A 10,956-nucleotide genomic window follows, 5' to 3' on the forward strand; every position below is an offset into this window, starting at 1 on the left:
GGAGATCTAACTCTGCAGCATCAGTTACCGTGGTGGTTTAGCTCTGCAGCATCAGTTACCGTGGAGATCTAACTCTGCAGCATCAGTTACCGTGGAGATCTAACTCTGCAGCATCAGTTACCGTGGTGGTCTTGCTCTGCAGCATCAGTTACCATGGAGATCTAGCAGGTTAACAAAGAGCCACCTTCATGACACTGAAAACGCTGACTTGAAGCTCAACACATCTGCTGACTCACTCGTCCCACTTCGTAGTTCAGCCCTCAGTTGACCTAATGTTTACATACATTCAAAACTCAAGGAGGAAGTTTGATTCTTGATTTTGTTTCTGTGACTTCGTAACAGGAGCATTAACCTTCTTACTGTCAGACACAGCTGAGCTTCCAGCCGTTCAATGCTGATCACTCTTTCTGTGCAGATACCATGACACTATCGAGAGATACTGTGACGACACCGACACCTGGGAGATTGTCGGCGAGATGCCCACCAGTCGCAGCTGGCTCAGCTGTGTGTCTCTGCAGCTGAGGAAGGACATCCGCATGTGCAGCTGTCCCGGGATGGCCAACGAGAACTGAGGCGGGACATCGAGTGGGAAGTCGTCCGTGGTTGTTACTTGCACCCTCCTTGGCGACGCTGCGCCACAAAGCTCAGAGCTGAGGAGACCAGCGAACTGAGAAGCGACGCCTGGAGTTGGCGCGGAGCTGTTCGAGCCGTCACTGGCGACAAAAAGTTGTAATCGATGACGGCTTGGGGAAAAAGTCGCACTCACGTGGGTTCCTGTTTTTTGCGTGGCGACAAAGGAACCATCACAATCTCAAGCTACTGTGATCCACGAATTGCTCAGCAGTCGAAAGTCGCTGTGTGATGTGAACATGTTTAGGGTGTCGTTTCTGTGTCCAGCACCTCCAATCAGAAGGGTTTTCCAGCCAACATAGTGTATTTTTGTATTGTTATGTGATGTATTTATTGGGGGTTGGTAAACATTTCGTTTTATTAAAAAAGAAAAAAAAAAAAAAAAAAGTGCTCTGTGGGCCAAAGAATCAAATTGTGAATTTCCACTATTTGAAGGTAACCTGTGAAAGACGTGTACATGTAAGCAGTGTTTTGTAATTACACTTTGTACGTTCTCAATGATTGTCTTTACGACCTGTAACACGTTGAGTATACAGTATTTTTTTAATGTCATGTGCGTCATGCATTTTAGTGAATTTAGGTGAAGCTGAGTTGTAATAAAGATGTTTAATTCTCTACTGTGAAGGCCGGTCGCTTTTTTCTCTCTTTCCAAAAACAAACAAGTGACCACACAAAAAAACAAAAACATTTCCTACAAGAGTCGAACACTTTTTGAGACCATTATTAATATTTTGAGTCTTCCGACTTACAGTATATATCTACGTGGTATTTAGGAAGTCAAAATAGTCACAGTAGTGTTCCTGGTTAGTGCTGATCTTCCCGTATCCTTTTCCATATCTGTGAGGCCACACAATCTGATTTTTTTTTTAAATTTTTTAGTTTTTCTGGCAGTTCTTTTCCAGATAGACACAGTCAAGTTGTGTTCCTCACAGGTTGGTTTATAATGATGCACTCACATATGTACTCAGTTTGTTTGTTTACCTGTGAGTCAGTGATAACTGGTGCGTACATTTCTGGTGTATTCACTTTCTATTTGGAGCCAGTGTTTTTTTTAATATTGTGTTTGCTGTAATATAACAATACATTTTACCATAATGGTGGTAAAGAGAGAAATAACTCCACTTATCAACTTGGAAATAGTCCAGTTATTAAGAGATGATTTATTTTTTATCATGGGTTATTGTCAGGTGTTTTTATTTGTATTTTGTTAACCTTGTATAAATACATAAATTCCTCTTGTTTATTTATTTATTGAGTAGTAGCCACACTACGTCAAGAAATAAATAAATCAAAATAACAGATCAACAGCTATTCAAGGACAGTGGCCTCTCAGTAAACACAGTGACATTCCTCTTTTACTGTGTTCTTTATGATGCTCCTAAACTCATTAATGGATGAGTCTGGTTTTAGAGTTGTTTTAGACCTGACCCTGACCATGGGCTATGATGGGAGAACGCTGTTTTACCAAATCTCTTGAAATCCGGGGGACATTTAAACACAACCACTTTGAGGCACGCAGACAGCGACCACATCCTACAAACAACATCTGCTAAATGACGAGCCTGAAGGCCTGAACTTGCTGCAGCAGCCGAAGTCTATCTTGAGTCGCTACATCATCTTTGGGCGGCTGCGCGGCGCAGTGCATTGTGGGTCTGACGTAAGTCCGCCGCCATAGCTGTCTTTCTGTACCGGCTGAAGGAGAGAGTCAGGAGTCATGAGAGGAATCCGGTCCTTGAACAACCTATCGGTGAGCCCCGTGTTTTCTCGGTTCGATGTGAGCGCAGTGACCCGCTGAATCTTCACTCTGCTCGTTTCGCTTCCAAACCTGCCCGAAAACCGAAGCAGCCTTTAGCAGTTAGCTCGCTAGCTAGTTAGCCTGCTAGGTGGCAGCTAATGCAGGTTGACTCGGTGTCAGGCAGCCGAGGAAAGTAACGCCTTCGCCTTCGGTCATTCACACGGACTGAAAGCCATAAAATGCAGGTTACCTTCACCTTTTAACACCTTGTCAGGGCGGGTAAGCTTGGCTTTAGCCTTCGTGCGGATCCTCGCTCAGCTGGATGCAACCTGAAGGTCATCTCTGAACTCACGGATCCGAAATTTCTTTTTCGAGGTTTTGCCAAAGTCGCCCCTCATAAGGTCACAACGTGCTGACATCCAGATAAGTCAGCGATATGTTTCCAGTCACAGTAATGTCAGGCTTTGTTGACAGGACACATGTAGGGACTGTGGCCTGAGAGTACTAAATTTACACAGGTCACCTCAGGTCACCTCAGGTCACCCTCTTCCCAGTCACCTCACCGTGCATCAGGACAGGCTGGCATGATGACCTGCAGTATGAGCTGTGCACAAGAAAAACTGTCAGAGATCATTATGAAACCCACAAAGTTGGCTGAGTGAATAAGTTTGGGTTGTAGACTAAGTTTCAAGTCATAATTCATAAAAGTATTGTCATGAAGTCGTCATGCAGCCGTAGTTCACACGCCTTCATTTTCTGTCTCAAAACTTGCTCTATTTAACAGTTTAGGATTTATATCACCACCTCTGTTGTCTGAGCGGTGATGTAGAAAAAAAAAGCATAAATGTGTTTTACACATGGTCCTGATTTGCTGAGAGTCTGTTTTCCGCTGCTGCTGCTGCACTTAATAGACAGAAAAATGTAGAGGATGTTTCATTAACTTTCCTTCGTTATGGGACAGTGTCCGGCGTAAATGCACTTCCTGAGTATCATGTGCAACTGTATAAAGTTTTAAAATGGTATCACAGCAGTTTTCTACCAGAAAAACCTGGTTAACCAAAAAATGTTGATAGCTGTTGTACTGACACCCGTCATCTCTCCTTGGAGGTTTAGGAACAAAGACAGTGAGTCAAACGTGCTTTACAGTTCAGCCTTCTGGGTAATTTAGAAAGTGTTTTCTTGTCCTTTACTTTAAAAGGCCAGGAGAACTCAACCAAGCCCATATTTCTTCAGTGTATTCTTGCCCAGCTAGCTATTCACCTGCAATGTTGACACTCCTTGAAGCTGCATTTGTTTCATGAAGACCTCCTGTGAGGTGAAGTCAGGGAGCTCAACACTTCGTTTAGAAAAAGAACAAGGAAACTGCTACTGAAGAAGTCATTGTCTATAATTCGGTGTCACCACAACCCACAGAAACGTTGCTATGCTGCTGCCAGGAGGAGCGAAGCTCTGACTGAACCCCTCACCATCAGGAAACCCTCCACAGCTGCACCTCTCCCTCCCCAAAATGTCCAGGTAGGCGCCGTTCGTTGTGTGTGTGAATGGAGGCGTGTTTGTCCTCAGTCTGATCTCCTGCTTCTCGTAACGTGTTTCTTTGCAGGTGTCAAAGCTCCCAAACGGTCTGGTGATAGCGTCGCTGGAGAACTACTCCCCCCTGTCCCGTGTCGGTTTGTTTGTGAAGGCTGGGAGCCGCTATGAGACGACGCAGAACCGGGGCGTCTCTCACGTCTTACGACTGGCAGCAAACCTGGTAATTTGTGAATGAGTTTGTGAACGTGCGATGCCTCCAAGAAACCGATTTCTGCTGTAACTGCATTAATTATATTCGTGAGTGTTAGCTTGACAGTTTCTCTCACAGCGACAGACTGCAGCAAAGATGCCATCTGACAGACTAGAGCATGGTTTTGCTGTCTCCTCTTTTTTTCTTTTTCTTTAACAGCATAGTTTTAATATAGTACAGTTTTGTGAAGCAGCACCACCACCCTCAGCCTATCAACTCTCATTTCTCACACCACCTACGTCTTTCTTTTTTTTTTAGACTACAAAGGGTGTCTCTGCCTTCAGGCTCTGTCGTGGTGTGGAAGCCATCGGGGGCAGCCTGAGGTCAGTGAGTACTTTCTGCACATGCACACACTCACAGTTGCTGTTTTCATAGTTATAAATAGATACCAGTTTAAACGCAGTGCAACACGTACAACCAGCTGTGCTGTCGTTTGTCCACGTCCAGCGTGACGTCATCCAGAGAGACCACAGTGTACACGGCAGAGTGTTTGAGAGATGACCTGTAAGTCACATTATTTTAGCCTGTTTCTATTTTTCCTGTTTGATTAAAACTTGTCTAAAGCTCACTGTTCATCTCGCTGTTCTGTCCGTGTTTAGAGATTCGTTGTTGGAGTTTCTGGTCAGCGTGACCACAGCTCAGGAGTTCCGGCCGTGGGAGGTGGACGAACTGACGTCCAGGGTGAAGATCGACAAGGCTCTGGCTCAGCAGTGTCCTCAGATAGGTCGGTACCGGGAGCAAGAATCCAGCTCATAACGTGATGGAGGAAAATCAAACTTTGACATTTTTGATGACAAATTGAGGAGCACGGACGTTATAAGCAACCGTGTCCTTCAGATCCCCAACCGTTCATCTGATCTGCTTCAGACTCGGTGGGTGTATCGCCAAGGACCCGGTGAAGCCCCGATCAAACTTAACTTGGGCCCCTCAGGCTGTCATTTGGCTTTCTGTGACATTGCCACATTCTGACAGTGAAAACTCCCTCAAAGGATTTCCCTCCAAAATGTTTGTAGAGCTGCTCAACGCTAGAGCGTATGAGCCCGAGTGAACGATGGGTGTCTGCGTCTGGTGCGACACCTGGTTAGATCCCTGGACTTGAAATTAGTAATGTGGAGTTGATGTAAGACCTGAATAAGTTCATGTATAACACTAGGAGAGGAGGTGTGCATCCATCCTGGTCCCCAGCTTCTTAGCTTTAGGCTCCAAAGTGCAGATTCTTAGCGGGATGGAGACATTAGAGTCATTAGATATCAGCCTTTATGCTTCGGCACTGAGGTCAGTTTCTTAAAACAAAAAAAACGACAACAACAAATATTCTCCTGCTTACTGTAGGCACGCACGAATGTTGGTGATGGAACGTTTTTGAGCAGCAGTGGGGCTGTTGTGACAGCGGGTGGTGCAGCAGGGGGCTGTTTAAAGCAGCTAGCTTGGACACTCGTCATGCATGTACATGTGATGTTAGAAAAACACTGGAATTTGTGTCATCAGATGAATTGAATAACTATCTGCTGAGCTGTTTAAAATGCTCGTGTGAATTAGTTGCGTCTCTTCATGTCGTGGGAACCGTTGCAGACACAGTGAGCAGAGAAGCAGTCGTAGCCGGATGCATCATTTTCCTCACTTGACTTCATTTCATTTCCTATCATGTGACTTCTGTGCACTTCTGTGCATATCTGGGTCCTGGTCATATTAATTAAAATAGTTACATTATTAGAAGTTCCTGTTGTGTACTGTGGTCCTGCAATCATAAATACCACCAGGCCGTATTGACTCTGTTGGTTGTGCATCGTTCATTAAGACCATTTGATCATAAACAAGTATTACATTTAGTGTGTTATTAAAAGGTCTGTAGAAGTCATGTGGAGATTAACAGTGTTCAAAATGGAAGTCTGTTTTTTAAGTGCTAAATGTATTGGTTCTGAAGTTATTCTGTTTTCTCCTGCAGGTATAATTGAGATGTTGCATGAAGTCGCTTACAAAAATGCCCTGTCCAACTCTCTGTACTGCCCTGACTTCATGGTCGGCCGGATCTCCCCTGAGCAGGTACGTGTGTTGTGTTTGCACTTCCAGAGTTATTCACCGACAGCTTGGGGAGAATAAACTTCCTGAAAAATGTGTGGTTCTTACACTCCTCTCCTCCTCCTGCAGCTGCTCTCGTTTGTTCAGGACACGTTCACCACTGGCAGAATGGCTCTGGTGGGACTAGGTGGGTGTCGCCTTTCTCATCAGGCTTTGTTAGTCAAGCTGTTTGATGTGCGTCACACAGGCAGTGATTCAATGCTGGCATGTGGAAACTGTGTTTATTACAGTTGTGCGTTGATCTGTCCTATTTATACGTCCAGGTGTGAAACACTCCGTCTTGAGGCAGGTGGGCGAGCGGCTGAGCGTCCACAGCGGGGCCGGAGCTCCTGTTGCTAAAGCTGTTTACCGTGGAGGTAAAAACTTGTGTCAAGAAGCAACACTACACTCTTAAGATCCACCGCTGCTTCATTTTCATGACCATGTTTTGCATGTAGGTGAGCTGCGGGTGCAGAACAACGATGCCCTGGTCCACGCCCTGGTGGCCAGCGAGGGCGCTGTGACGGGTAGCGCTGAGGCTAATGCCTTCACTGTGCTGCAAGGGATCCTGGGAGGCGGTCCACACGTAAAGAGGGGCTGCAGCATCACCAGCAAACTGAGCCAGGGTATCGCCAAAGCTACCACACAGCCCTTTGATGTAAGTTAAAGACTCGCAGAAACAGTCTCTGTGCCAGTTCTGAAAACAGCGATGACGGTGCTATTAGAGGGCTGGATTTCATTCTCAGGATTGCATTTTCTTTTTGAAGCAGACAGCAAACATGTATGTGGTTCTATTTATATTATGCAAGCTGTAAGGTAGATGCAGACGGTCCCCACACATCAAACACAGAAAAGCACACGAGGATCCTGTGGATGGTTGTGACAGTTAAGCTGTGTTAGCAGGACGTGTCAGAGATTATTCCTGAAACGTGACGACGTCGGCGCAGGAGTTCTGGAGAATTTAGAGTCGTCAACGTGTAGCTCAAAATCTAAGCACTAAAGATGCAACTGTTTTCCTGATAAATGATAAAAGGGTGGATAACGGAGAACATCCTCGCTTACGGTCAGAATTTTTAGGCTGCGCGTGGACGTCTGAAGAGAGCACAAAAGTATCCGACACACTGACCATTACGGACACAAAGAAGACAACTTAGATGTTCTTGTTTGACCTCCGGGAGTTTCTGAACACGTGCAGTCGTGGAAGTTATTTGTTCATATTTCCTAGACATCTCAGCTGCTGTAAAAAGCGAAGGAGAAATTGTGTCACACAGCCAACGTTAGGGCATTCAGCACGGTCTGCTAAATGTTTTAACTGAATGCAAACAAAAGTGTGTCTTTAAATGGTCTGTAGCTCAGCTGGAAAAGGGAGGTGTTGTCATTTGTGGGCCTTTATGGTGGCATGCTGGGTTGGAGTTGGTCTCTTGATGACCTCTGCTTGTCTTCCAGGCCACCGCCTTCAACGCCTCGTACTCTGACTCCGGCCTGTTTGGCGTCTACACCATCGCACAAGCTCACTCTGCAGAAGAGGTGACTGCCAGGTTTTCTGTGTGCAACTTCGTCTAAAATGGGCCAAAATGTCCGTCGTACCAAACTCGTCTCCTTTGTCCGTGCAGGTGATCAAAGCTGCCATCGCTCAGGTGAGCAGCATGGCGGAGGGAGGCGTGTCAGCGGCTGACGTCACCAGAGCAAAGTGAGTTTACTGCGAGGAGGCGGTTTTGTTGTTTTGCAGTTGTACCTAAACTCATGTTAGCACGTCTTGACGCCGGTCTGCGACTCTACGCAGGAACCAGGTGAAAGCTGAGTACCTGATGTCGACCGAGAGCTCTGAGAGCCTGATGGAGGAGATCGGTGCTCAGGCTCTGGCCACTGGAGCCTACCAGGTCCCTGACGCCACCCTCAAGGCCATAGACGCCGTCACCCAGGACGACGTGGTCAAGGTGAGTGATTTCACGGGCAGAGGCGGTGAGAAGACGCTTGTAAAAGTGATCATCCACGTGTAGTGTCTGTTCCATTAATTACATCCACCGTTTTGCTTTAACTTCTAATGTAAGCCCTTAAAATGTAGATAATCTCTGTGGTTGAACGAGCAAACTCCTCCTGTGTGTGGGAATTAGTTGTTCCTGTCGGTCCGTTTTTGGTTTTGTGTGCTTTAGATCGAATCAAGTTTCAACCAAAGACAACCAACATGCCGTTTGTTCACAATCGCAAGGAAAAAGTTTTGATCCCTGCATTGAAATCGTTTCGTAACAGGAGACCTTTTCCAAGAATGCAAACATTTACAGGACAGCAGCGTTAGCGGAGGGAGGGATGTGAAAACGTCCCGTAGTGTTCAGGTGGACCGATGGCCGACAGTCCGACGGCTCGGCTGCAGAAACGTCCCTTAAGTTAAGGCAGTTCCCTCCATTCCTCCCGTTGCTCCTGATGATTCGTGGCTCTTATTTGGCACAAGAATTTCCTCTTTAATTCAAACAAACCAACAATGCAGATTCACCGTTCTGTTTCTTCTCGGTGCCTCCGCCGCCTCGTTTGACTTCACAGCTGTTGTCATGGTAACGCGACTGTGATGCTGCTGCCGTACTTTCACCTCCAGTTTCTCCTCCTTTTATTCCTGATTTTTCTCCATCTGTTATCGAAAGATTGTTTTGTAAGAGTCATCCGGTTAAGACTCAACAGTTTCTTTCAGTTTTGGGGAATAAAATTTCAGTTGGTTGAGAAACAATACAAATGCAGCGTTAGTCGTTACATTTAGAAGTTTGTCGGATCGTGACACACCAGATATTCTTTTTGTTTTCAATTGTCTTTAAAATACTGTATGAAGCATGACATCTGTACGTTCTACATACTTACAATATACAGAAATATCACAGATTTTGTATTAATTTCACCTATTTTTGTGGTTAAGCTTCTGCTTAGGCTCTTTATTTAATGACCACAAATCAGAATCACAATCAGATTTATTGGCAGGTGTATTTTGCACAATACGAGTAATTAGTTCTGGTGCGTCGGTGCAACAACAAATATACACAGTGAGGAACAAGATAGAAATAGAAAAATAGCTAAAAAATAAAAACACATGTGGTAGTGCAAAGCAGAAGCAAAAGATATTGTGCAGTGAAGAATTAACTTCAGTTTAAATAAGAACCATAGAGCTGCAGTAGGATGCAGGGTGTGGAGGTGCAGCATGAACAGTGAGGATAATGAGATGTTGAGCAGAGAGACAACATGTTCATGTAACGTGTGCTGTCCATAGAGGGGGCGGGTCGGGCTGGGTCGGACTGGGTCGGGTCAGTGGAGGTCCTGTGCATTGTTCATGAGGCTGGTGGCAGATGGAAAGAAACTCTTCTTTTGGCGGGAGGTTCTGGTCCTGATGGACCGAGGCCCCCTCGAAATGCGTTCGTGCACTGACAATGTTGTGATTTATCGTTCAGCATTACTCAGCAGAACTCGACAACAAATCCAACGTTTTCTGTCTTTTCTTCACAGGCTGCGAAAAAATTTGTGGCCGGCAAGAAGACCATGGTAGCTACCGGACATCTCAGTAATACACCGTTTGTGGATGAAGTATGAAAATAAACCATAAGAACAGTCGATTTTAACTCGGCTCTGCTGTGTCTGGCTGTTTTAAAAAAAAAAGTAATAATAAGGAAAGAGGACCTCAGAGCCACAGCGTCCTGCAGCAGTTCATTGGATGTCACCGATCATTTGTAGTCTGTCCTGCAGTATGTGTTCACCGACGGGGAGCTGCAGGCTCGTAAAGCAGCTTTCCCTTTTGGGCTTCTTGTCAACTTCACTGTATATCTATGTAAATTAAAGTAATGACCGTAAAACAGGTGGTGGTTGTTTGAATTTTGCATCTCGGAATGAACTCCGAGGCAGAGTGGAGTATGAGAGTGCATTTATTTCAGAGGTGTTGTTCCCTCCGTTGACCAGCAGAGGGCCCCAGAAGTCCTGTAAAGTTTCCTTTAATCCAGAACTGAACATTTTATCTTAGAGGCTTTGGTTGTCCAGACAGCAGATTTAACAGTTATAGAAAAAAGCCCAAAAACTATGAGATCTGATCTTTTGGGAAGTGAGAAAATGTACATAATCAAAATAAAAGTCCTCTACGTGTCCCGGTCCAAGTCATTGTGACATTTTTGTGTTATCGTGTTGATTAGTATTCACCAGTTTAGGCACAATTCAAATGTTGTTGCTGCTTCATTAAGACTATTTTTACTGTATTTTAAAAATAGCATTTTTAAATGGAGCAAATGCAGATTAAATATGGATCTGCAGAGCAGTTTAATTGTAGTGAAGTATACTGCATCTGCAAAGTAGCAAAAATATTCAAATGCTCGAGTATGAAGTGTCAAGAACGCTTTGATTTTAATCACTTTAGTGAAAATAGTTAGTTTTCACTGCTGACGACTTAAAATCAGGATAAACTTTTGGGTTTCCACAGTCTCCAGGTGGTGTTTTGTCCCCTAAACTTAAGTATATTATTCTGTCTACACAAGTATTTACCTGGAGGTCTTTTATACTGGAATAATAGGTTGAGTGTGTCAGTCACAGCTGTGGATTATCATTTTAATTAAGTGTTTAGGCTGAAAAAAAAGAAAAAGAAAAAAAATCACACACAAAAAACAGCATTCAAAGACAGTCTAATTTTCTAAATGTGTGTTTTAAGTTTGATTTTCAGATGATAAGGTCACAGCTTATTTACTTTAATGGTGCAAATTTGCGATTAATCAGTAGATCCGATCATTAAAGTGAA

General features: G+C 44.6%; 2 protein-coding genes across 2 annotated transcripts in view; both read left to right on the forward strand.

The window, feature by feature from the left end:
* LOC103360703 (kelch-like protein 20) overlaps window positions 1-1,254 on the forward strand; it is an 11,963-nt gene extending 10,709 nt beyond the window's left edge. The window contains exon 12 of the mRNA XM_008286571.1: window positions 416-1,254. Within this exon, the coding sequence (XP_008284793.1) occupies window positions 416-572 (157 nt within the window). The 3' untranslated portion in view covers window positions 573-1,254. The remainder of the gene's footprint in view (window positions 1-415) is intronic.
* Window positions 1,255-2,276: 1,022 nt separating this feature from the next.
* Window positions 2,277-10,324, forward strand: uqcrc2a (ubiquinol-cytochrome c reductase core protein 2a). The gene is made up of 14 exons (XM_008286570.1): window positions 2,277-2,377; window positions 3,779-3,880; window positions 3,966-4,115; window positions 4,404-4,468; window positions 4,593-4,649; window positions 4,745-4,869; window positions 6,091-6,188; window positions 6,294-6,351; window positions 6,488-6,580; window positions 6,662-6,861; window positions 7,650-7,730; window positions 7,817-7,893; window positions 7,987-8,140; window positions 9,687-10,324. The coding sequence occupies exons 1-14, from the start codon at window positions 2,345-2,347 to the stop codon at window positions 9,768-9,770; spliced, it is 1,377 nt and encodes a 458-aa protein (XP_008284792.1). The 5' UTR covers window positions 2,277-2,344; the 3' UTR covers window positions 9,771-10,324.
* The last annotated feature ends 632 nt before the right edge of the window (window positions 10,325-10,956 follow it).

Source organism: Stegastes partitus, unplaced genomic scaffold (assembly GCF_000690725.1).
Source record: "Stegastes partitus isolate 25-593 unplaced genomic scaffold, Stegastes_partitus-1.0.2 Scaffold459, whole genome shotgun sequence".
NCBI classification, from domain to species: Eukaryota; Metazoa; Chordata; class Actinopteri; family Pomacentridae; genus Stegastes; species Stegastes partitus.